Source organism: Microtus pennsylvanicus, chromosome 20 (genome assembly GCF_037038515.1).
Source record: "Microtus pennsylvanicus isolate mMicPen1 chromosome 20, mMicPen1.hap1, whole genome shotgun sequence".
NCBI classification, from domain to species: domain Eukaryota; kingdom Metazoa; phylum Chordata; class Mammalia; order Rodentia; family Cricetidae; genus Microtus; species Microtus pennsylvanicus.
Genome location: NC_134598.1, coordinates 13,415,383 through 13,442,822, shown reverse-complemented (window position 1 = coordinate 13,442,822; position 27,440 = coordinate 13,415,383). Strand labels below are relative to the sequence as shown.

Sequence of the window (27,440 nt, the reverse complement as noted above, 5' to 3'; positions counted from 1 at the left end):
ATCATGTATTGTTAAGTGATAAATTGTGCAGCCACATAAAACAGTTGAGGGTTTTTTTTTTTGGTTTTTGTTGTTGTTTTGTTTTGTTTGCTCATTTAAGGTTAACATATAAAGTCGTTAAGCTGGTTAATAATACAATTAGTATTAAGGAGTTTGGGTCCCATACAGCTTCAGCCTCTTTGGCAGGAATTTGTGCTGTAGACTGGTTGGTGGATGGGAGAGCTAACATTATCCAGAACAGCTGGATGAAGCACTGTGAAGCCCTGGATAAGTATGTTGGGTTTGAGGAAGCCATGTTTAGGCATGGCCTATTTTTAATAAGGTACGGCACGGCCAAGGCTGGCCAGAGGAAGACAGACTGGCTGATGTGCAGAGGTTCAGCCGGGGGAGGGGGGCAGGGAAGAGAGAGCAGAAAATTTTAGTGGTCCCAAAGGGAATATCTGACGTCAGTGGTAGGACCATTCCCCCAGCCACGGAGATGAGAGGGCACTCGAAGAGAGTCTGGCAGAGTTTCCTGCACAGAGGTGGGAATGGAGCCACTTCGGCCAGAGGACCGGAGGAAGGAGGTCTGACAGTTAAGTGGAAATGGGGTCCAGCCCAGTTTCCACGAACAGTATAGGAAACTTGAATGGGAACATGAGGAAAAACTGGGTTAGAAAGGTAACCATCATTACCATTTTAGAGCTAAGTGCTTTGGCTTTAGATGAAACCAATATTTCATTCTTTTGATGAAGAAGCTATACTAAGACTCTGGCTAAATGGTTACTTAAATGACAGCCAGTTAAGGACCAAGGGATACAAGGGGTTGTTGTTGGGTTACAGTTGGGCATGCTCTGAGCTGACTGCAGAGGTCTTGAAAGCAGGCCTCTCTGTCTTTGCTGTTTCTAGCCCCTGGGTGAGTGATGTAAACTCATCCACTCTAGAAAGATTAGTCTGGCAGCAGAATCTGGGCAGAATGAGAGGGAGACAAAGAGAGGATCAGAAGGCAAATCGGTCGTGTGCCAGACACAAATGACATACTTTATTAACCCCATTTTACAGATAAGGAGACTGAACTTTGGACTGTGACCATACCCAGACCTGACACATTCCAAAACGTATACTATCTGAAGCTGGAACCCTCCACTCGCTCTGCTCAGGACGGGGAAGAAGGGATGGGCAGCAGAGTCTAAGGCCTCACAGCTAGAGGACTGGGGGCCGAAAGAAGACCATCTGGATGTGGCGATTGGAAACCATTGGCGGCCTTTGAGGGTGGCGATGTCAGCTGAGTGGCAGGTGGGGGTGGCAGGCTGGTTTCAAAGGGGATGGAAGAGTGCGTGGGTGGTAAGGAGACAGTGGCACAGAATCCAGCCTCCCTTTCAAGAACGTCGGCGGACAGAGGAAGGAGACCAAAGAGAAGGAGTTGGAGGAAGCTGCTGAGCAGAGAAACAGTGTTTGACTGCTGGACTGAGGAATCTGCCATTTCATTTTACAGACCTTTAATTGCGACCCGAATGTGTCAGGCACTGTGCTTGGCACGGAGAGATGTGACAGTGAACAGGAGACGCGGAGGAACTATAGGAGCACGACAATAATTGTCCTTGAGGACAGCCTGGCAAGTTACTAAGTTTAATACTGTTGGAATGACGCCAACGTTTTTCACCTCAGACTTCTAGAAGAGGATCGGTCACACCGTCGTTTGTGTCCTCCTGTGGCACTGCAAACGGCACACGCTCAGTAGAAACTGGCAAAAGAGAAAAGCTATGGGTCCCCGAAACTAAAGGGGAATGGGATGGCGAATTTAAGATTGGATTTGGAAAGAGGTAGGGCATGTCACTTTTGAAACCTGAGAGGAGAGGGAAGGTGGGTTCAGAGGTCATTGGCGATCTGAAGGAAGTGATCTATAGACCCCACTATAGTTACTGCTCAGGAAACCAACGCTACTTTTGTAGGAGATGGAGGGGCATAAGGATGACGGAAAATAAGGTCACTGTGCATGGGAGATGGGAGAACTGGAGGTGGGTGAGTCTGAGCGAGGAAGCCAATTGGGGTTCCCCCTTTCCACTGGCCCAGGGGCATGCACCATCTGTGTGTTAAAGTGTGGCTGGTCAATCACGCACAGGTTAAGTTGCCTTATTATTAATACAGGCCAATGTTCGTACTAAAACGGGCATGGGATACATTTTCTCACTTACAGATGACAGATCAGAAGGGATAAATGGTACCTCTTCGGCATATAATTTACCAGTGGCTACTGAAGACAGGAGTGCGTTAAGTCTTGGAGAGCTGTGAAGGTCCCATTATTATTAGAAGAAAAAATTGAATAAGGACCTGAAAACTCTCTTTAGCGGGAGAAGTTGTGACTGACACTAAACATTATTATGTTTAGCCAAATTATCCTCTAAACTTGCAGTTTTCTTTCCATTTTTCTGTTTTGTTTGTTTGTTTGAGATTGGGTTTCTCTGCAGCTTTGGAGCCTGGCCTGGAAGTAGCTCTTGTAGTCCAGGCTGACCTTGAACTCACAGAGATCTGCCTGCCTCTGCCTCCTGAGTGCTGAGATTAAAGGTGTGCACCACCACCACCTGGTTTGCAGTTTTCTTTTCAGGAGGAGGTGTGTGTGTGTGTGTGTGTGTGTGTGTGTGTGTGTAGGAGGGGACATTGCCAAGCTTCATTTCAAGCCATTTTTGCTTTATTCAGCAAATCTGAAAATATTTCTGCACAAGAGAAAAGTCCTTCCTGTATCGTTACTGATGTGGATCGAGCCGTCTGGATGACACGCCCCTCCCTGATGACACGCCCCTCCCTGATGACACGCCCCTCCCTGATGACACGCCCCTCCCTGATGACACGCCCCTCCCTGATGACACGCCCCTCCCTGATGACACGCCCCTCCCTGATGACACGCCCCTCCCTAGCTATCCTGTAGAAGCAGAGTGTGTGATCTGAATGTGCCCCCCAGGCTCATGTGTTGCAGGCTTGATTGACAGGCTTGTGGTGAGTGACAGGATACTGAGGATTTGCATGGAATCAATAGATTCATCCCTTGATGAATTCTTAACCCGACGGCACTGCTGGGAGGTGGCTGAAGCAAAGAGATGAAATCCAACTGGATTAAGTAGGTCACTGGGCATGCTTTAGAAAGATATACCTTCTTCCTGGCCTCTTCTCTCTTCCTTCTGATTGTGCTAAGAAAAAAAAAAACTCTTCCCCACCATGCCTTTCCACCATCTGGTCCTGCCCACCAATGGTCCAAAGACAACACAGCAAGCTTGAACTGAAACGTCTCAAAGTATGGGTCAAATTCATCTTTCCTCCATTCAAGCTGTCTATGGTGGTTATTTTCTGTCAGTGACAAAAACTGGCTAATACACATGATCTTCTGGGAAGCATTTCAACAAGTGCAGAAGCGTTCCCGGCAAAGTTTGACACATAGCCTGCCTGCTCTCTTTTCAGGGAACCAGAAACTCGGACCCCGACATACATTTCCTGGCACTGTAGGCTTTTCTCTGGAAAACTTGGCATTAAACTCTATGACCCTGTAATTCTTGCAGTATGCATACCTATAAAAGGAGCATCATGTGGATGATGCTAGTTCCTCGACTATCTTGAGAAGTAACCAGGTCCCTTTGGATCATGGCTACAGTGGCCGTTTGAGTGTCTAAATCAGGAAAACACTTCCCTAGGTAGACTTTTGTCAGCAGAGGGTTTTTTAGCATTCCTCATTCCCTCTCTCTCTCTCTCTCTCTCTCTCTCTCTCTCTCTGTCTCTCTGTCTCTCTGTCTCTCTGTCTCTCTGTCTTTCAAGACAGGGTTTCTCTGTGTAGCCCAGGCTGTCCTTGAACTCACTCTGTAGACAAGGCTGGCCTCGAACTCATCAGAGATCTGCTTGCCTCTGCCTCCCAGGTACTGGGATTAAAAGTGTGTGCCACCAATGCCCAACTAGCATTCTTTCGTTTTTTTTTTAAAGAACTCTTTCAAATGAATTTCTAGTTTTTACACCTTTCAGCACTTCAACAGGCAATCTCGCTGTCCAAACATGTTTGCTATTGTTCCAGTGCAGAGCACAAAAGCTTCACTGCAATGCTGTTAGTCATGGCAACAATCCCCACAGCACTGCCTGCTCTCGCTTTGCCTACAGCTGCAAACCCACCTGCAGTCTTTCACATCCTGCTGCTCGCCCCTCCTCTTTGCTCCCCATTCTCACTGTAAAGCTGGCTGAAGCACATCGCACCTCTGTGCCGCTGCCTGTGGACTAGGCTGTCTTGAGAAATCTCTCAGCAAAATTTTCATGTTTTGGGCAGAAAGTCGACAAATTCTTCACCAGAATGCAGCAGGGAGGGATAGGGAAGGATGCCTCTAGTCCCGTTCCCAATAGTAACTCTTCCATGTGAAATCTGATGCCCTCTTCACCATCGACATTTCTGTCAGCATTCTGGTCTTCAACACTCCCACTACAACTGGTGAGCTCTTCTTACAGCATCCTAGGTCTTGTCTAGCCTTCCTCTCCAAACGCTTTCACATTCCTCTTTCATAAACCAAGTCTAAAGACTTAAGAGGCACAGAGGTTTAGTCACAGCAGGGATCCCTTGTTGTCCGAGGTTTTCTGTCCTGCCCAGTTGCTGCAGTCATTAAGTCCCAAAGAAATCACACAGAGGTCTACATTAGTTATAAACTGATTGGCCTAGTAGCTCAGACTTCTTATTAACTCTTATAGCAAATATTAGCCCATTATTCTTGCTTATGTTAGCCACGTGGCTCGCTACCTTATTAGGCGAGGCAGTCACATCTTGCTGCTTCTGGGGCTGGGTCACAACTGCAGACTAAGACTTCCTTCTTCCCAGAATTTTCCTGTTCTCATTGACCCACCTCTACTTCCTATCTGGTTGTCCCGCCTATACTTCCTGCATGGCTACTGGCCAATCAGCATTTATTTAAAATATAATTGACAGAATACAGACCATTATCCCACACCAATCCCTCTTCTTGGTGACACTTTTTAGTATTACCTTTCCCTCATGAAATACTGGACATAGCAAAGGGAGAAAAAAATATATCTCAGCTCACAGTCTCAGAGGGTTGAAGTCCATCATGTCAAGAAAGGTATGTGAGGGGCAGCCTAGTTCATAGCAGAGGAATCATTGAGGCAGAGGCCCTTTTCTAGTCACTTATTTCACTAACTAGCCCCCACTCATTTTTAAAAATAATACCACATTTGGGTATATATCCAAAGGATTCTCAATCATGTCACAAGGACATGTGCTCATAGCAGCATTGTTTGTCATAGCCAGAACGTGGAAACAACCTAAATACCCTTTGACAGAAGAATAGATAAGGAAAATGTAGTACATTCACACAATGAAATACTACACAGCAGAAAAAAGTAACATCTTGAATTTTGTAGGCAAATGGATGGAGCTAGAAAACATCATTTTGAGTGAGGTAACCCAGATCCAGAAAGACAATTATCACATGTACTCACTCATAAGTGGTTTTTAAACATAAAGCAAAGAAAACCAACCAACAAATCACAATCCCAGAGAACCTAGACAACAATGAGGATCCTAAGAGAGACTTACATAGATCTAATCTACATAGGAAGTAGAAAAAGATAAGATCACCTTAGTAAATTGGGAGCATGGGAACGTTGGGAGAGGGTTGAAGGGGAGGAGAGAGGCAGGAAGAGGAACAGAGAAAAATGTAGAGCTTCATAAAAATCAATTAAAAAATAATAAAAAAATAATTTATTCTTATCTTATGTACACTGGCTGCATGTCTATTTGTGTAAGGGTGTCAGATCTTAGATTTTAGAGTTATAGACAGCTGTGAACTGACATGTGGGTGCTGGGAATTGAACCTGGGTCCTCTGGAAGGGCAGTCAGTGCTCTTAATGGCTGAGCCATCTCTCCAGACCCTCAGCCCCCATGTCTTAAAGCTTTACAGCTCTAAAAGTAGCACTGGCGGCTGTGAGCCACACATTCAAAACCATGAAGGAGCCTGTGTGGGAAATCTTCAAATCCAAACTGAACACATGGCACATGGCTGGCCACAAACACATTCTCCACCACTATGATACATTTTCGTCTTCTTACTCCGTTAACAACTGAGCTGTCAGATCAGCGGCCTTCTCTTTATGCATCATTGCTGTTCGTTCTGATTCTAGAACCCGTCTGGTTGCTAGTGAAACATAAATCTTAATCGAGTAATTGGACCAATGGATAACTGTGTACCCTTCCTGAGGTTTTCCACACTCAAACACACAAACAAATAAACAAACGAAAGAACCTGAAGGATTTACTTGGAGTTACCGGGGACACAGAGGTAACATCTTCCCATCCATCTCCTCATCACACTAGGATTCTAGCTCCCTGTCTTTTCTGTTCCTACCTAAGGCAGCAAAAATGTATATAGGCTCAGACATCATGACCTCCCTTCCTTCCAGGCTACAAGAACAAAGAAATGAATTCATCATTTTGTCTCAGGGGTACTGGAAAGACTGAGGTGTGCTTAGCTTACAATGCAGTAAGGCAGAAGGCACACTGATGAGATTAGCGCATAACTGAGGAGCCCTTTGCTTTAAAACTCATTTTAAAATATTCGTGTGGCGGGGCTCACAGTGATGAGAGGTCAGGTCGTACAGGAGGAGCCCATCCCGAGGGCTAGCTGTGTTTAAGACCTCCCTAGTGCAGGGTGCTTGCTGGTTCTGACCTCCACGCTGCCTACTGCAGAGACAGGTGAGAACGGAGCTGGGATGACCCCGTTAGGAACCTCGCTCACAATACTCTCTCTAATTTATGCCCCAGGTTCTAGATTAAACGTCACCTTCAGAGGGAACTCCTCTTCAGCACCACCAGGACCAGGCCACGTTCTCTTTTATGGTCCTCCAGTTCACCATCATAGTCTTAAAATTTTAAGGAAGTTCCTTAACGTTGGGTTTCCCTGCAAATTGCATCCGTATTTCACACTGTTACAGTCTTAGCATCTGGTACTCAACAGACAAAAGAAAGTATCATTCTATGAGGAAATGAAGGAAGGAAGGTGTAGGAACGGGATGACACCGACATTTAAGGTCTTTCTCAAAGCCTTGTGTTGACTTTTTATTCAAACTGGTTGCCATCATCTTAAGAACTAGGAATGTTAGCAAGAAAGTAAAAACAGTCTTGTTTGCATTAAAAAAAAAAGCTATTACTGAGAACTTTTAGAACAATGATAAAGGAGTTAAGATTTTTGTTGACTACAACTTTCTTTTTAAAAGGAGAAAGACACCAGTAAATGTTAACCAAATTGCAATAATAACAAAACAAAACAAAAAGCAAGGTAGAACAGTGTTCTTGAACCTCCAGCTTAAAGCTTCCTCTGGAATTATTCTGAAGTAGTGGTTTCTGTAGATGTATTTTCCTTCGAAGAGCGAAAACAGCGTTGCAACCTAATAAACTCCAATCTTTCTTTTAAAAGATCCATTCATTTTATTAGCCATATTACACCGCAACCTGAAATGAACTCTTTGGTATTTAAGAACCTTAGCAAAGGAGATTAGCGGGAGGGGGGGGGGCAATTAAATTTACAGCAGGGTTACAGATACCATATCTAGTACAACAGTTTGGTTAAGGGAGTAACATAGAGGTCATATCAACAAGAAAAGAAGGAACGCTACATGGTAGCTTTCTCCGAAAAGAAACAGAATAGAATTCCATCCTCCAGAACCTTTCCTTCTTATCTAACAACTACTTGTGTTTAGGGTTCTGAGAAGCAGGAGAGGAGTTGGAACACTGGGGCAGACATGACCAGCCAGGCTGCGAAATGGAAGTATCTGTGGAGTCAGATTCCTGATGAGTTCAACAGTTTGATCTCAGATCCTATGCTAGGCAAGCCCACGACTGCGCAAACTCAAGCCAGCTGCACCTGTGTGACTTAGAGACGACAGCTTAGGGTTCAAATCAACAAAGCCAACGGTTCCGCGGAGGAAAGCTTGCTCTGCAAGAACCACCAACACGGTTTTCAGACTACCAACAAGCCGAACCTTTTCACGCAAGGGTAAAGCCATCCTCAGGAAAGAACAGGACTACACCATTATAAATCCCCTTTAATACTTTTGCCTTGTTATAGAACATGGCAGATCGCTGGGTCTCTGATTGTTTTACTCCTGGTGAAGCAGTTTGGACTTGGGGGTTCCTCTTCTGTGTTAGTATCCTATTTTGAATGAGCAATGCTCTCAGATGAGCTGAAAAGATGTACGTAGACCCCACCATTTCAATTTCCGGTCCCCTTTCAGGCCCTTTGAAACAGCACGGAAGCCGCACCCCACGTGTTAGTTTTAGCTAGCTCACAGAAAAATTAGTTTACTTCTTGATCAAAGCAAATTAGGCAGATCATGGTTGATTGGGATGCAAGAGTCAAATCTCCATACTTTCCCTTCCATCCCATTTCTCTCAGAAATAGGGCCTGTGTTAAATATGGAGGTATTTCCCACGGCCAGACCAGACTCTGTTTCCAGCAGGGTCTGTAGCTTGGACAATGGTTCTTACACAGACACCGAAGTCCTTTAGTTCAGCCATTGTGCTTGGAAAGAACTAGTAACCCCTTAGCTAGCGCTGATGAAACATCTAGATTTACATATTTCCTTAATTGCATTTTTGAATGTGAGTGAGATTTATCTGACTAGAGTTAAATGCCTCCTTTATTCCCTTACTCAAGGCAAAACTCAACTCCATGCTCTCTAAAATAAGCGAGATGGGGGTGCATGGAATCTTATTCAGTTCCCACCTGAACAAATTTTAGGGATTCCGCAAAATGGAACAAGGGAGTTCTGTTACCAAAGACAGGAAAGATATATCTTTACCTTTTAAAGGGGAACAGCTAGTTTCTATGGCTTTGGCTTGCTTGCCCCTTGAAAAAAGCCTATTTTGATTTTTTTTTAAAAAAAGAATGCTATTCCTTATTGACGAATTCCGCAAATCAGTTGCTAAGAAGTTTCAAAATTATTGTCCTTAATAATCCACCCCCCCACCTTTCTGCAACGTGGCTGTAAAGACTGGAAAGTTATTTTAATTTTCACCATTTATTTACTATAAATTAACAGTAAATCTTGCACTTAGCTCCATTTAAACTTTCCTCTGCAGCTGCCCATTTGAAAACTAAAATGGTTGCCTTCTTCCACTTCAGCGGGCACAATACAAAACATCCATTGAGCTTTTCCTTTATTGCAGCTGCCAATGCGCAGCCAACTTTTAACAAACCAACCAAGCGGAATCACAATGCAGCTGCAACATTTTATAGTATTCTGTTGGTTCTCTTTTGAGACCGAAGGTGTTAATTAGGAATCAAAGAACACAAGCCTGCCAGCTTTCTTTCAAGAACCATACCCTGGTCACTGCAGTTTTCAGAAGAAAAAAATAAATCTAATAAAGGGATAAAAATGTTGTTTGTCATACCAGTAGAGTGTACTTAAGACCCTTTGATCAAAAGCTTTTCATGGAGTCTTGTCAGATGGTCTGGAAATATTGTATTTTCCCCCCTTTTTCTCCTTTATTCAGAGTTCTCTGAATCCAATTTAAGGCTGCCTGGAATTTTAAACGTATGAACAGTCATGTAGGGAAATTCTTTAGGGACAGTATCTGGTCTTATATAGTCGGCAGATTTGCTTCTTAGGAGAAACATTACATTCAGCATTCCACATGCCATAGCTTCATACCGCTGCGTCTCCTATTAGCCTATCTATGGTAACGAAACCATGCATCTTCCTGCTTAAAATATACATACACGACTGTCAGGATTATTTTATAGATATATTTCCCGCTCAGTTTTTAGGACGGTGCCTTTTGACATGCACAGAACCGGGTATTTTTCCCAAGCATAAAAAAAAAAAAAGCATATGCCACCTACAGTGTGATTTTTATCAAATAGTGTGTCATTTTTGATATAAATTTTTTGATGCATCATGAACAGCACGCTGTCACACGTAGCAGCGTGAAGCCATTATCTTGAATCTTCAGGTCAAAGTTAAAAGCCTAAAGTGAGTTTATGAAGTTGGCAATTCTGGGAATTAGTCAAGCCTGCTAGTTTTCTCAGCGAGAGCTTTAGCTCGGAGATGCACAAATCATCCCCAAATCCATTAATCCTGCTACAGAGAAGCAGAAAGAAGGTCGTCTTGTTGATTTAATGTTAATGAAATGAAGGGGCTCTTGAGGCTACCTATGGGAGGGGGGCCTCTAAACTGTAAAACAAATAAAGACATTTTAAGTAGTGCTCCTTGCTGGAGAGGAGCCCCTGCTTCTGGCTGAGCTGGAGAAACCGACAGGAGGGGTGTGAGTGTGGAGAAACCTTCAGTTTTCTGTAATCTGGCTACACCTGCCCTGCCACAACCCCCACAAACGTCAGGCTGACTGATGCCGGGAATGAGGAGCCTTCAGGGCAGCGCCTGCTTCTCTTAGGGCACAGATGCAAATCCTGAGATGGAGGAAGACTCCATGTTAGAGGTTCTCTGGTTGGGTAGTGGACTAGCCAGATCTGGAGCCATGGTTCTTTTTCCCTTTTTAACCCCTCCCTTTGTTTCTATAAAATAAATACTCTCTTTATTTTTTGGATATGGAGATTCCCAAGGAAAATGTCTTTTATAAGATAAGCTGGCCAGCCTGGTCTACAAGAGCTAGTTCCAGGACAGGCTCCAAAAGCTACAGAGAAACCCTGTCTCAAAAAACCAAAGATAAACTGGCTGAAGTTTGCTTTCTAAACTGAGTACCCAGCACCTCACTGGGCTGAAACAAACTCATGGGATAACTTGGGTGAACTGCACAGACATGGTTATTTTTGATTTTTGTTTGCTTCTGTTTTTTGAGGCCATTCTCATTACAAAACTAAACTGGACTTGAACTTGGAACCCTGCGTTAGCTTCGCTGCACCAAATGCTAAGATTCCAGGTGTGAGTAACTACACCCAGACTAGACCAGAGGTCTTTAAATTTGGCTGACAACTTGGATTTGTCCTGGGGGAGCTAAAAAAAATATTTTGCTGTTTCACTTCTTCTCCACCCTTACCCCAAGATTATGATTTAGTTTACTTCTTGTAGAGTCTGAGCTTTGAGACTGCCATATTAGTTTCTAGGTAGAGCTAGTAAGCTGGGGACCACAGACCAGGGTATTTAACATACTGCTCTCCACATTTCTTTGGAGTCTTTATGCACCATGGTGTTATTTTCCAGCACCGTGGAGCATGCCAATGGCTTTAGCATCCTATACAAGGAGCAACTTCATTTATTTTGAAATTGTTTTCTTCCTAATTGAGCATTTCTCTGGTTTTTGTTTCATGTGTAAATGAATCTTTGTGTCTGTTTCTCTCTCTCTCTCTCAGACACACACACACACACACACACAGAGAGAGAGACAGAGAGAGAGACAGAGACAGACAGAGAGAGAGAGAGAGAGAGAGAGAGAGAGAGAGAGAGAGAGAGATTTTGACTGGTGTCTAGGGACTCTCCCCGTAGAGTTAAGCAACTCCATAGAGGAGGGAATTGTTTGGGTCTAACTTCTCCAGCCAGTTCTGGACACCAGGGTCACTCTTCCTGCCTTGAACTTGACCACATCTTGGAATTCCCATCACTTTTTAAATCGGTCACCATTTCCTCTGTCACTTTCTTCTCACCCCTCCTCCTCACCTGGGAATTTCCCCTTAGTCTAGTAGCTATCCTTCCAACTTGAAATCACTTGGATTTTGCTATCTTCTGCTCTTCTTTGCTCTGGTGACGATTTAAGCTGAGTTTTAAAAAGCTAGGCCGGCAGAATCCCCTTCTTTAATCCGTGCTTCTGGCTAACGAGTATTAGAGGTGTGGCTAAGTTCTCCTTTGGGCTTTGAAAAATAAATGCGCCTCCTGCTATACAACTTACTTCTTCAGCTACTTGGGAGTTACGAATTATCTTTTTACATGTAGGAAGATATATGATTTCCCCTCTTCATTTTAGACCTGCTGACTGGCCCAGCAGAGGCTCATCTTTTCTGTAGAGGAGTCCAGGATCCGGCCAAGAAGGCATTCATTAAATTCGGGTAGAATCTGGAATACTGGGCCATCAGTCCGCTCTCTGAGGTAAAATGCTCACTTAGCTGTCACCAATCCTGGAGATGTTTTGCACACCTCTCTACAGCTACCTGCGAAAATAAAATGTCGTTCAAAACAGAGAGGCTTCTATCTGTTTGATCCAAAGGATAAGAGATAAAAGGATGTTTTCATTTCTAACAAATGCTGGCAATAACCAGACCATTGGAAATTGTCCCCTTTTGCTTCTTTTCCTTTCTCTTCTAGACCTACTAGGGACTCTGCTATTCTCTCTCTTTGAACATTGTCAATTTTTATCCAGTGAAAATTGCATTTGTATAAAAAGTTCAGGTCAAATTACTTAACTATTTTAGGTACCAAAAGAAGAGGTAAGGCGGTGTGATCACTGTAATATCAGCAAAAAAACAGTAGCATCCAGCATCTAAATCAGGAAGGCTCTCAACCTTCCTAATGCTGAGACCTCTTAATTCAGCTCCTCATGGTGCAGAAACCCCCAACTATTAAATTCTTTCCTTGCTACTTCCTAACTACAATTTTGCTACTGTTGCGAACCATAATGCAAACATCTGACATAGTGGGGGTTGCCACCCACATGTTGAGAAACCATGGATCTAAAGGCAGCTTCAGTGAGGGGTGTGAATTACTCCGCTGATCTCCAGAACAACCCCAAAAGGTAGGTATTATGATGCTCAGTTTTCAGAAGAAAGGTCAAAACATAAAGTCACTTGCCAAAGTCGCTTAACATAGGCCTGCGATCATCCTCAAGAAACCTTCTCAAGAAATCTTATCATCTTACCACTAGGGTGGGAATAATAATAATAATTTTCTCTACTGTTGTTGGGAAGTCCATTGAGAAGCTAGGAATACATGTATGAATAACACCTTTGGAGTGTCTTTTCCTCTCTGTGTTGATTTTTTACCAACAAGGCAGTCTACAAAGTGCCGAGGGAAGACCCTCCTTGCCAATCCAGCTTAAGGTTGCAGCAAGTTCTTTCTCTATTATACATTTATTTTGTGGTTAAAAAAAAAAAGTAAAAGGCGCCTTATACTTAAGAAAGGACAACGTATAAGTCTTATATAGTGGTTAGGTCAGTGGTTCTCAGCCTATAGGTTGTGACTCCTTTGGGCACAACTTTTTCACAAGAGTCCCCTAAGACCATCAGAAAACATAGACAATCCCTCACAGTAGCAAAAGTACAGTTACAAAATACCAATGAAAATAACTTTATGATTGGGTGTGGCCACAATGAGGGTAGGACGAACCACTGGTTTCAGAACGGGACCTGGCTGCCCGAAAGAAAGCTAAGCTCTCTCTCCCTTTCGTGTTACCAAGTCATGTGTTCTTTGAAGTAACCCACGAACAGGCATACACGAGCAAGGGGGTATTTCTCAAATGTAGCTTCTAATACGATGCAGGTATGATCAGACTGACAGAACAGGGCGCATCTGCTACAGGAAAGACAGTATCTCACAGTTTCCAAGGTGAAGGCGTACCACAGGCTACACACGGGCACAGAGACAAGCGTCAAGGTTGGTATAAGGCAGAGGGAGCAGCAAAGAAGGATGGGCCCCTGAGAGCCTTGACTGTGGCTCCCATTGACCCAGCAAAGAAAAACGGCTCAGGACCGATGAAATAACGCCAGTGAGTTCTGAAGCAAAAAGCGAGAAGACTGGAAAGGGATCCAATGTCAGAGCGAAGGGAGAGACAGGATCGATGACAAGAGCCATCTGGTCAGGTTAAGGTCATAAACGTACTGTGAATAACAACAAACATATTTAACCAAACTGAGCAGACAGTTTGGAGGTCCATGTCCTTTAGGCTAAATCTGAGGGATTTGTGTTTGCTTTTTTTTTTTTTTGCTTTGCCTTACAGATTTTTAAAAACATCATGTAGGGATATTTTAGCTGCTTCTACCTTTAACGATGTTAAAATTCAGGCACATGCTTAGACACAATCCCGTGTCATAGGATGTAAGCAACATGATACTTGGCATCACCTAGGAAACCAAGAGTTCAAATTTCATTTGAAAATTGGAACAAAATGGCCCAGAAAGGGGACACTGGTGTGAGGTTTTCAGGAGACCTGGATTCTGGGTCCATTTTTGCCAGTTGTATACTTTGAGGAACACAGCTTGCTTCTGAACACAGATGTGTGTCACTTGAGAAACGACAGTGTTAGTTGGATTCTCTGGTTTTCTACATCTTTCTGATTCTAAATTCCCGGGGTCAACATGGCTTTTGCCTCATCAAAATCCTCTACATCCCTTTACAGTGATTTTAATTCAATCTACCTGGAGAGAAAAGGTAGCATTCTAATAAAACGCTCTCATTTCAACCCTGCGCTATGTGATTTGACCACAACGTGTCAGCCTGGTAATTTGTGGATAAAATATTTTGTTCAGTACTTTAATCATTTTTATACTTATTTATTTGGGGGAGGAGCTGCGCATTACGCCTGTGGAGAGCCAATTCTTTCCTTCCGCCATGTGGGTCCTGGGCATGAAACTCAGGTCGTCAGGCTTTGCGACAAGCTCATCCATCTTGTCACCTCCCCTTTTAATTCTTTATAAAATTTTTTATAAATATAGTTGGCTATTCCTCTGAGCTCTGCATTGGTTTTTCTTAATAATTCACATAACTCTACCAATGTGAGCTGCTCCTTCCCAGTATTTCTGTCTTGGGATATTTCTACAGCTAAGGCAAATGGCATCAAATTACTACATCATAGTCATCTGGGACCAGACCTAGCCCTTCTCACAGTGGTTAAGACCCTGGGGAAATTGATGTTTTGCTAGAAGGCCAGCAGCTGTAAGGTGGAACTGGGTTACTTGCTGTCAGTTAATCGTATGGCTAAACCTTTTGAGTTCTCCAAACGAGATATGCTTACATCCTGGGAGAATCGGGCTTAACCAGGATTTCCTTTTGCTATCCGAGCTTGAAGACTGAAAAAAAGAACTTGAACTTTCCCCGTGTTCTGTTTTGCAGAGAGTCCCAGAGAAGAGCAGCTGCTGGGCACAGGGGCTGTGGAAGCTGAGATTACATCAGGGAGAGCGAGAGATGTAGCTTCGCCAAGGTGGAATCAACGACTCCAATTCTGGGGCATGTAGAGTTGATATTAGGAGATTTCTTTCTGCACTTAAGAGTCTGAAGGCCAGAGGTGAAGGGCAAGTGTCAGAGATAAGGAAGATGTAGCCTTCTTGTCCTCCTCTGTCACCAACCTCAAGGGATGGGGAAGAATAACGGGATGTACCACCCCAACGACAGTTGTCTGGTGGAATCCACTCATGGTGTCTCTTAGTTCTGCCAGCTTTCATGGCCCATTTCCTTAGCTGGCCCTTTCTCCTCTCTGGTCAACTTTTGCTTGGTTTATTCTGTGGGGCAGTCAACAGTGTTACAACCATAGAAGAGGCCTGCTGCCAACCGCAGGCATGTTGGCTAAGGGACACCTTATGACAGGAAATATGAAGACGAAAATGAAGATTTCTCATCTCAGACTTTACTAGATGACTCCAAGTTTATTCTGAAAATTAATCAGATACTGTGAAGTCGATGTTTACTGTGATGTCTATTAATAAAAGATGACTGAACAATGCAGTTCTGTCCACAGACAGTTTTATTTGGCTTTCATAATCAAATGCTCCTTACTTCTATGTATATAGAAACAGGACAGTTACTTTTGTGTCCGTGGAGCTAAAGATCAACAGATTATATAACAGAATTCCTTCAAGCAAACGCTCATAAGAAAAATTTATTACCTAAAAATTTCAAGCCCCATGTGGCGTTTTGTGTGCAGAACCAATAAACTCATTAAAATAACATCGAGTAAACCCAAACACAGCACAATGAAAGTCCTAACACAGCCCACAGTAACCAACCAACTTTAAAATAATATCTTTGTTATGGTCTAAGGTTAAATATTCAGCAAATTTTTTATATTTTTTCCACTTGAGATCATGAGTGGTTTTCTACTTTCCTGAGAAACACACTCTTGTGGCTTTTTGATCAAAGCAAATAGACATCCCTGTTCTATTTGACTAAGGTTTTGGAATGGGGAGACAAGTGTATGTACAGTTCTTTTTTTAATGTAAAAATTCTTAGAGTCTCTATTCAGTGTGGATTTAGAAAGAAGATGTGTTCATAATGTTAGTCACCATGAGATGTGTATGTGGGGGCGGGGGAGGTGTGTTGGGAGGGAGAAAGGGGAGGAAACAAAGGAATTTGGCTGCAAAATTGAGTAACAGTTTGCAACACTTGGCTTCCAGTTGTGAAGGATGAGCGACAGTGGGGAAAAGGCTGGGCTAACAAGGATCCACTTGAGGGAAGCTTAATCTTGGTTGGCAGGCTGACTGGGAGGTCAGCTCGGAGCACGCCTTCTCAGCTGGAGGTAGGCTCCCTTTGCCAGGACAACTGTCTTCTGCATTTCAGCCTCTGAAACTGCAGGTTCCTTCAGACAGGCAGCATCCCTGTCTCTCCCCTCAAAGGGTTGTCCCTCCACTGCCATGCCCTGTCAATGACCGTATGTATCATTTCCGCCAAGCAAGGAGCACAAAGGGAAGCGCTTCGTATTGGTATGTGAGGGGGTGTGTGGTGTGTGCATGAGATCACTTTCCTCCCTTGCGGTGACAGTCCTTGTCGGCAGATGAAGCAAAATTCCCTCTGACGGCAAGAGGAATAAAACAGATATGCGTGAATAAGAAGTGAAATACTTGAAAATTAGTAATTGCTATGTAATTTTAAAGATTACTTAATTAATTAAGTTAATTGAAAATTTAGGGCAAAGGAGTACCATTCTAAGGGACCCTAGAGACTGTACCCCCAAAGAATCTGATATTTTCCAAATATAGGCGCTTATTTAGTGGGGGGACTTTTATACTGACTATAATGTATAGTGAAGTTTTCACTCATTGGTTTACCATGTTGCTGTTATAGCCACCCATTATTAATGTATGTCAGGTTTGCAATAGCAAATGAATTGAAAGCCTCAGGAAGCCAGACACGCACTTTGGGCAAGGCTCTTTGTCTTAAGGAGGAGGTTGTCTCTAATGTAACAGGATTCTAGCTGGTTCGCAAGACCACATCACACTGATCTTCGTGTTAAACTGGGTAATGACACTCTTTGTCATCTATGTTAGAGAAATAGCTCCCTGTTCGGACCATGGGAAGCCATCCGGGCACTTTTGTAACACCCATTCATCGTGTATCATTCTGAGGATAAAAGATTCACCTGTTCAGGGGGTTCATAATGCTCACCTGAGAGGTAATTTCAAGGAAGGCAGCGACGTGATTCAACCCACAGATCCAGCCACAGAAACAAACAAGCACGGGAATCTTGCCTGGAAGCTAACTCACCAGCTTGTCAGTCTTGGCCATAGTCTTTAACTCAGACTCAGAGACAAGAACAATCCCCCTGCGGTAGTGAGAAAGAGGACATGTACCTACTAAGTTGATAGCTGGCCCTATACTGTGAACCAGAATGCTCGTTTTAGGGGGAATCAAAACCGCACTTTGCTCTGGAAGTCCTTGAGGGATACTTCTGCTACGAGGGCTTCATTAATTGCCCTCCTGGAAAGAAAAGTCTGCACAGTCAGCATGAGACGGAACTAAAAATTAGAAGTTGGTTTTTCTTGTGTTGTTGAGAGACTGGCCGTGATGACGGTTTCCAAAAAAACACAAATTTATTTTGATCAATGGAAACACCCTTGAAATAAACTTACAGACCTTCCTGTCATGAACAGTACCTACATGATACAGATGTTATGGAGTATAAAAGTCAGGCACTCATCACGATGTGTTAGCACGCAGGGTAAGTTTCAATTATCTTTATTAAAGCAACAATGTAATCTGCATGTGTTCATTCTCATGCATTCTGAAACAGTTTGCTGCATCATGTGAGCTGACTTTAATTTCACTGTATTTTAGTTGGGACCGGGCAATGGTCATGCGTACTTGTATACCACTCCTCTCTTTTTCTGGTCCATTTTTGCCACTGGGATTCCAGCAGCTAATGCAGCTGATTATGCTAAGTTCGACACTACAAATATTTGCTGAGTATTGACTAAAAGCCAAGCATTGACAGGAGAGGTAGTAGAAAACTTCCTTCCCTGCAGGAGCTTGCAGCCAAATGAAGAGTGTATAGCACAGGGCAGACGTCATGCAATTGTGTCTGGAGTATTCCCCTTAGCCAAAAGGGGATGATCTTGCCATCATGGATGGGCTCCTTTGTATATATCAGAGTAGACACTCTAGTGTATTCCATTGAAGTGTACTCATTGAGGATAGAATATATGGGGTGCGAAGAAAGATTCCTGCAGAGGAAGCATCTTTTAAATAATACCTCCACTAATATTAACCCCGTTGCGAGTCTTTCACTGTGCTCAGTAGGCAATGTTATTCCATTTCCGAAATCCAACAATTCTTGTTTTTTCCTCTACTTTCGGATAAGGCCTCCCTACTGGGCTCAACCACTGTAGCAGAAAAGTTTAACTGGGAGAGATGGGAGAAAATACATTTTTAAGATAGGAATGACCCACTTCCCACCACATAACTTACGGCTAACAAAATTAATGTTGAATTATAAAATTTTCATAACTAGTTTTCCATTGTAACTCATGGACTCTCCTTTTCCACAGCTACTGGGCATCCAGTTTGTGAAAATAACGTGAAATAAGAGAGTGAGTTGAAGCAGCCACCGGGGGGGTGAAAGAGTGGTGTGTGTGTGTGTGGGGGGGGGAGGAACTCCCAGGCAGATGCAAGCTCCAATGTAAATCCACCAAATCTACCAAACGGCGAGAGTATGAGGTCAGCAGCTTGCTTCGTTCCCCTGAAACTTGTCAGTGTGGCTTTAACGATTGTGTATGTCACATCTCTTGGCTACCAAACAAGGCTCTACGGGGAAAACAGTGCAGTGGCTGTGAGGAGATTGAATACTGGAGGAATTTGCCTGCTTGTGAAGACTTCCATTTATCAAAAATATCAGTAGGAGGAGATGTTTACATGGAAACGTGCCTCTTAGATTTATTCTAAATTTATGTGAATATTTGAACAAAATAAAACGTAACAAAGTTGCTCAAGGTAGGGCTTACTGTGGTTTTTCATTTATGTACTATGGCCTGTGCTTTAGGCTAACTGCAAGCATATTTAAATTTATTGTTAAAATTTAGTCAAATACTTCAGTTTGATAGAATATGAAGGATTTTATTGAGGTAAATCAAAATTCGGTATCAGCTCAAAACTAAATATACTGTAACATATTTAACGTTGATGCTTTTATGGGATTGCTTGCTCAATGTTATTTTCATACAAAACGATCAGTTAGCTCAAATTAAAAACTGAGTTATGAGATGTCATAGACAAGTTTTGTGTTTCTGAATGTCCTTAGGCATATTCCAGGGCGAATGCTGCCATTGGGACCTTATTTCTTCATTCATGTCTCCTGATATGGCTACATCTTCAGCAGCCTTTACTTAGAAGAAAATACAGCCAGAAGGAAAGACCCTGGAGATCTCGCTAGTCTATATACACATTGAGGCTTCACCAACTCTGTCACACCATCCTGGACACGATCTGTAAGGTGTTTGTTCTGAATTTGTGTTATAAAATTATTTCATAACTTGCCATTTAAAAACTATTTAGATTAATCCAGTCACTTAGCATCCATAGTTGCTGCCATAACAAAATCTCTCCTGGATTCGCAGCCCCCGATCTTGGGAAAGATAGAACTCCATTACAATGGAGGGAAGTTATGGCTACTCTCCTTTAGACAGATGTAAACACCTGCACGTGCCATTGCAAACGGTATGCATTTTGCATTTGATCTAAATTGGAAGACATACCTGAAACCCTCTGAAACCATTTCTAAAGGACAAATATTTTCTTTTGCTTAAAAAAAATTGTCTTTGTTTGAGCAGAACCAGAGATACATCACGCAATTTTTGAAGAAGATTCTGAAACTTTTTCTTTAATTTTGAAACTGTATCTTAAGTGTTCAGCCATGTAAAAACCTAGAGTCATACACGATATAGTTGAGATTTTTCTGATTAGCTCTTAGTAAGACCAGTTTTATTAATTATACATAGAAGCAACCAAACTGCAAAAACTATAAATGTTCTCTTGATTTATTTTGCTCCTACAGCATACATTTGCTAGTGGGCCGCATGCTCACGCTGTTCAGCATCAACTAAAGAAAGGGTTAGCTTTCATTTAAAAGTGAAAGAGCTACTGGGGACTAGCGAGGAGAGGCTGCTAACTATAGTAAGCTGCTTACCAAGCCTTCCTGGGTGCCACAGTAACTAGATGAAGGACAGGTAAACCAGCACGCAGAAGTTTACGTTTATGACTCTGCTCGGAAAACTACCACATCTGATGTTCTACATTGACTCGACACAAGAAGATGAGATGCTAACTTGGACCGCTTTGCTTCTGACCGATCGCCGATGAGATGAACTAAGCATTGTACACAGTTATTGTCTACTTTATGTTTTAGCTTCTCCATGTGTCTTATTTTCTGCAGAGTGAACCTTACTGGCCCATATCCAATGGGGGTGGATGAGGGGCGAACAGGTCGACGGAGAAAAGGGCAAGAGAGGAAAGAGCCGAAGGAGAAACGTTCAGTTTCCAGTGATGTTCAGTGGTCCAGCTACTGGGAATGCACACTTAGTGTGATGGTAGAGGCTGCCTTAGGCTTTGCATTTTCTGGGAAGGGAGGTCATAAAATGGTGCATAAATCGCTTGTGCTTTTATAAAGAGGGCTAGGAAACTTTTACCTGTACGGATTTTTTTTTTGTCAGCTATCAGATTATGGCCAATCTAGCTGGCAAATGTTTATAGCTGGAACTTGCCAGCCAGTCTGTTTGAAGGAAACAAAACGCTTGTTCTTTACTGAGAGATAACATTTTGACTAAATAAACGGTGATACCGTACTGCAAACAGTAAGAGACAGCCTTCTATGCCACCTAAATATGTGGGTCACTAATTACTATTGTGTACCAGGGCAGTGAGATCATTATTTTAACGCTCCCATTCAAATATTTCAAAATTTTAAATTTCAAAACAAAAAAATAAAGAAACAGCACGCTTATTTACTTGAATACCAATAAATAAAAAATATCCTTTACAGTGGCTCTCAACCTATAGGTCATGACCCTGTTAATAAACCTCTTATCTGCAAAAGTATTTACATTACGGTTCCTAAAAGTAGTAAATTACAGTTATGAGGTAGCAATGAAAATAATTTTATGGCTGGGGAGGGGGGGGAGGGTCACCACGCCATGAGGAAGATTGAGAACCACTGAATTGGGAATCTACAGCCGAGTCAGAAATGTTCAGGTAATACTAGGGGGAACCAAAAGAGGGCATCATTTACTCCTAAGTCTGTACAGAAGACCCTTGAGTTGTCAAACAGAAAACCTCAATCTTCAACCCAGGGTGAAGGGCATGCCGCTGTTGCTGGCATTTTGTGCCCAGAAGGAGAAAAAAAAAAAGAAATCAAGAAGAACAGGCAGGTTTTTCACAGTTAGGACGGCTTGCTACGTTCAGTATTCACCAATTCAGAAACACAAGGTGAGAGACAGGTCTACCACTGTTTACAGATACTAGGAGTTAAATGTTTCAGAAGGCACAGACAGCCCTTTTCCTTACATCGGGGCACAGAATGTCTACAAATAAATAGCACAAGAGTACAATGACAACAGCCTTCCTAATAGCATCCTGACTCACAGAGGTTGTCTATAGTGAGGGACAGAGGGCAGTAGGTGGCTGTCACTTTGAGATGAGAAGGATGTAATTAAATACATTGGAAGTATATGGGAAATAGCATAAAAATATTTTTAGGCTTTTCGTAACATAAGCCCAACAAATGTTCATTCCTTCAAGTGGGAGAAAAAAGTAACCCGACATTTTATCAACTTGTTTGCATATTTTATCATGGATGCTTGTTTTTCAGTATGCGTATACTTGAAATGTGTATGAGGGGGTGCTCATTGCACGTGCCTATAGCCCAGTTTCCTTAGGGGCGCGGGGGTGGGGGGAAGAATAGTCTAGTCTCTAAAAAGCAATCTCCAAACTGACCTCAGAAATGAGCTATACTGGAGAACACATTATCCTCGAATCACTGGGTAGTGGTTAAACTAGGAAGGCTGGGGGAAGGGAAGCATGCTGAACTCTGTGGTAAACCAGCTGTTCGGAAGGAAAAGTAAATTATGAAAGAATGATTGTTTCCCAGAGCAGAAGTCTATCCCATATATATATATATATATATATATATATATATATATATATATATATATATATGTATGTATATATATATATATACATACACACACACACACACACACGCACACATCACTATGTGTAATGAGTTCAATTGAAGGGAAATCTGTCCGCGCAGTGGGGAGGGCATTTTGTATCCTACCCAGGTGAAGAAAAATGACCCGAACGGTTTCCTGAAACACGGAGGTGTCTGCTATGCACCAAAAACGGAAACCTAGGAGGCTGGTCTTTTTCTTGAGACTCAATATCAAAACAGGTTGAACAATATTTTCTGCCCTTCATTGTCTCCAGAAAAGCACTCGGTGCCTAACGGGGGGGAACATTGTGCAAGCCTCGTGTTTCTTTCCTTCCAACGACTAACCAGAGGGAAAAATGAACTCACAAACATCTCAGTCAGCCCCTGCCAAGGGACATCAGAGAAAGCCGAAACTGGCAATACAGGATTTGGGATGGGCTCAGCGAAATGTCTTGATTTAAAAAAAAAAAAATTAAAGCCCACAAATTTCACCTCGTAGTGTAAGAGATAGGGTTACCCCCAAGGTAGCCTCGATCTCTGGTCTCTGGGCCTCAAGAAAAAGGGCTTCAGATTAGAAGGGGAGAGTTAGGAGGAGTACTTATCTTGGTCCCACAGACCTGGGTTTCTTCTGAGTCACCTCATCTACCCCACCACCTGTTACTCTCCTGCCTGGGCTTCTCAGAGACCACCTTATAAAGGAGTCTAAGCCTTATTTCCATGATCGGGGATATGGACGCAGTAGCAGGGGCAGAAAAACTGGGAGAACCCCCAAGGGCTGAGAGATAGCTCCAGGACCCCCTTTGGATGTCTGCGGTGCCCCTGTTTACCAGCCCCGCTGCCTTCATCCCACTTCCCTTTGCTGCCGCGGGGGAGGAGATGGTTAAAGATTACAATGTGGCCGCCGGCACTTCAAAGGGCGGTTCGGCCAGCCAAAGGTAAAGATAACGTTCTGGCAGCTCTAATCGGGGTTTGTGGTTGCCACATTTTAATCACTTTGTTTAAAAAAAAAGAAAGAAAGAAAGAAAAGAAAAAGGTTACATCACACTCGGGTGCGGGAATGCAGAGCAGGAGCCCCCCCCCCCCCCCCCCCCACACACACACCCGGGCTTGGAGAAGTTGGGTTTCTCTAGCAGGGAAAGTTTTACAGCCCTGATGCAGAGTTCGCGCCCGTGAGCAGTCAGTAGGGCAGCCTGCCCCCAGGTTCCAGGTTTCCTGAGCACAAACCCCTCACTCTGCACACAAATGCCCACATTAGGAGGGACTGGTCCTGCGACCTGCCAGGTGCTGCAATGGGAAGCTGCTTGTGCACCAGCTTTTGACCCGGGTGCGCTTCCAGCGCCTTCTCCTGGGGTACAGAAAGCCAGGAGAGGCTCTGTCAGAGACACGTGCTTTTCTCTGGAGGCCGGAACAGGTCCGGTCAGGATGCCCTTGGCAAACTCACTCGGCCCCTTTAGAGCAGGCGTGCACCCGGAAACCCCAGACATGGTTCCCCCCCATTCCCCCAAGTCCCCTGTCTGCAGAGAGGCAGGGGTACACTTACAGGTACGAGGTGAAGACGCTGAGGTTGGAGGGCAGCTCCGAGAGCCCCAGGTCCGAGCAGTCCACCTTGAGCAGCATCCTGCCATCCAGGTCACACTGACAGTGTGACGGGCAACCCCGCGGCATCGTGTCCGGCCTCTGCTGACTGCCGGCGGCTACCAGCTGCAGCAGCGCGGGCAAGGACAGGAGCATGCTGCGGACGCGGGAGGTGTCCATGGTGCCCGAGGCTGAGAGCTGCGAGCCGGAAGCCTGTAGAGGGCAGAGCCGGGGCTGATGCAGACCTAGACGCTCCGGGCGCCTCTTCACGGGCTTCTGCAGTTCACCGGGCGTCTGCAGCCAGGCAGGCGTCTGCCGGGTAGTAGCTCCGTGGAGACCGTGCCGCGCGCTGTGGCCACACCAGCCTCGGGAGCCCCCCTCGCTGCAGTCGCCGCAGTGGCGGTGAGCGGTTGTTGCTGCTGCAGGCGGTCTGAGCTGTGCGCAGCAGCATCTCCGCTCGCACGCTCCTTTTTTAAAGCGCTCCAGCCAAATTGCGCGCCCAGTGACGTCAGCGCAGCCCAGCTTTCCAGGCACCCCCTGAGCCCGGCCTCGCTTTCCCTCCTCCCTCCCACCCCGTCTCCTTTCCCAGGACCCGGCTGCGCCACGGCTGGCAGCCCTAAGTATTGACGAATGCTGGGCGCTCCAACTACGTACGCCTCTGAGGGGTGGGTTCCAGCACTCAGAGTCACAGACCGGGCAGGGGACCCCCACCTGCATCCACCCTCTACAGTTCTTGGGTACCCGCAACAGAGAGCTGAGAACTGAGGGGACCTGTTTCAGAACAACATAAGCAGACGCTTAGGGGCCGAAAGATAGATAACGCAGGCTTCCTCCAAGTCCATGTCAGATAACCGGAGGGATGCACGCAGCGCTTCTAAAAAAGACCAAAATCTAATCAGAAAGATAGTCATCAAGGAATGATAGCAAGACTCCCCCGGGAAGATGGGTGGCCTTTTTGATCGTCCCGTCAAGGCGCTGTCTGGCTCGCTCTTGTTTCAAAATCAAAGCCTTCTGAAGACATCGCTAAACAAATAAAACGAGTAAGCCGGCACTCCAGGGTCTTCCCAATTCATCCCGGCACAAGGAGGCCGGCCAAAGTGACTTTTTAAAAGGCAGCGGCCTGGGGTTGGGGGCGATATTTTCACGGCAATGACCTCTAATGAAGGGATGCTGAACAGACCCAGGCTGTTCATTTTGTGGAAGATTCCAGATTCTTTCTCCTCCCCTCCTTCCCCCTTTTCTTTTCTTTCTTTCTTTCTTTCTTTCTTTCTTTCTTTCTTTCTTTCTTTCTTTCTTTCTTTCTTTCTTCTTCTTCTTCTTCTTCTTCTTCTTCTTCTTCTTCTTCTTCCTCTTCCTCTTCCTCTTCCTCTTCTTCTTCTTCTTCTTCTTGCTCCTAGACTAGCCCTCAGTGAGGTAAAAGTGGACCTCTCTCGCACCTGAGTGAACAGCCGGAGATGTCAGGCTAAGCCTACTTACCATGCCAACTCTCAGCAAGGGAGTTTTCACTCTGAACCACAGGAGGGCAGGGAACCCTCGCCACTTTGAAGTCCACCTAAAATTGCTTCTTAGCCTGTGTCCAATGGGATTTATTCTACAAATTGAACTTTATAAGCAGGAAGACCTTTCCTTAATGCATGTGATACGTTTAACAGATTAGAGTGATTGCCAAACTTGCCCATTCATTCCTCTGATACATAGATAAGAATATATATTCACCTGATATGCATATATATGAATATATATTCTTTTATTTGAGCCTGTTGTCTGACATGGACTTTTCTTGGGTGAGTTCAGTTGTCAGTAAGTTTGTGTTTCTTCTTGATAAGAGTTGGGGGAGCAGACAGACTGATGCACGGAGATAGGGGGGAGAAGGAGAAAGAGATCATAGGCATGTGCTTTCTCACCTTTCTCATTTATCAAATAATGAGACATCAAATAATGGCCCAGGATCTGGAACGAACTAATTAACACCAATGAGGGCCATGCCACGAGTTAGTCTTGGCTTCTGGAAAATCAACACATTGCCCCGTTTTGTTCTTTTCCCTCATCTCCTTCTCAATTCATAAAATATCCATCACTCCTGTCCTCCGCCCATTCTCACAGTTTTTGTTGGTTTGTTCTGTCTCTCTCAGCCATTCCCTCCAAACTTCAAACTTGGAGAATGCCCACTCAAAGCCTATCTTTCTTCCATTAGTAAAAAAATCTAGCTCCTGACTGTTTCACAAATAGATTCAGAGACTTATCCTTTCTGTGAATTGTCCACAGATATCTGTAGACAACTGGGAAGTCTGCAGCCTTCTAGGGCTAAGTTATCCTTGCTCACTCATGGCGCATCTAAAGTACTAACATGCTCTGGATACAAATTCCAACAGTGATGCTTAGCGTAGTTTTCCTTCAGGTTGTCTTGAACAAACAAATATTTTGTTTAACCAAGAACTATTGATTCATCAACATCTGTGTGCAGAAACGGCTGTGGTATCCATTAAAAAACACCGAACGACGTCCTTTGATGATGTCAATTCTACCCAAAGGAGTAGAGCCTTGTCGTTGTGGAACGAATCAGGCAGAACTGCCTGTGAATCTATATTCTTCCAGTTTCAACTTGCTTCATCACAGACCCCAAATGAGCCAACTCTCAGTTACATTCCCAGCAAAGAGGTGGGATATTATTTACCATTTTTGAGTATTCCTACATGTGTCTAGAACTTGGCCTATACCAAATCTTCACACTGACAGTGATTTCCTCTTTGTGGGGAGAGGGATGCTGATTGGGTGAAAAAGGGAAGACAGATGTAGCAAATGGAGCAGGGGGAATCCACATCATCTACCTCTTCCTTCTATCTTTCTTTTTCTCTTCTTCTCTCTTCCTCCCTCCCTCTTTTCTGCTCTCCTTCCTTTTCTCCCTTCCTTCCTTTTACATACTCAACATTTATTTTCCTTTGGTAAGATTACTCCATAATTCTCCTTAGGTAGCTGCCTCCCAAACCATATTGGCTGGCCTTATGGCTCCGCCTTCTTGTCCTGGGATGGAAACGTGACTCCAGGAGAATGGCATGGGCCTGTCTGGAGGATTCTTATGGTTCCTGGAATCAGAGTATCCTCATGGTAACCTCATACGCTCTAGGACGAGAACCCCCAAGTTCAGGGAAGGTGCTGCTTCTGCCTTAGGGAGAAATCTCAGGGGTAATAAACAGCATTACTATCAGCAAGGAAAGAAGTGAATTCCCAAGGTTACCTTCTAGACACCTGGATCTAAAGCCACTGGCTCCCTATCATCCACCCCCAGTGGATGAACACAGTGTTTTGTCTAATTGCTTGACTCAGTCAGTGAGTGAGAACCCACCCACAGTTAATTTTCAATCCAGCTCAGTGGGAAACTTGAAAGCATGGGGACCACCAAGGGGCTAATGGTTCTTCAAGTTCTTGACAACCCTGGAAAAGAGGACCATGCACTTGGAATGTAGATAAGAATGCTACAGCTGATAGGATTTTGTTTCTTGAATGAACGTATGTTAATTACTTACGCTTTAACAATAAGGATGAAAATACAGCTAACTTTCAC

The 27,440-nt window shown here is 44.0% G+C and overlaps 1 protein-coding gene across 2 annotated transcripts in view; it reads right to left on the bottom strand.

Annotated features, from left to right (window-relative positions):
* Lgr5 (leucine rich repeat containing G protein-coupled receptor 5) overlaps positions 1-24,452 on the bottom strand; it is a 135,003-nt gene extending 110,551 nt beyond the window's left edge. Inside the window, exon 1 of one of the 2 annotated variants that reach the window (XM_075954390.1) lies at positions 23,844-24,452. In XM_075954390.1, the coding sequence (XP_075810505.1) occupies positions 23,844-24,058 (215 nt within the window). In that variant the 5' untranslated portion in view covers positions 24,059-24,452. The remainder of the gene's footprint in view (positions 1-23,843) is intronic. The other variant, XM_075954389.1, reaches the window with a different exon arrangement.
* Positions 24,453-27,440: the final 2,988 nt, after the last annotated feature.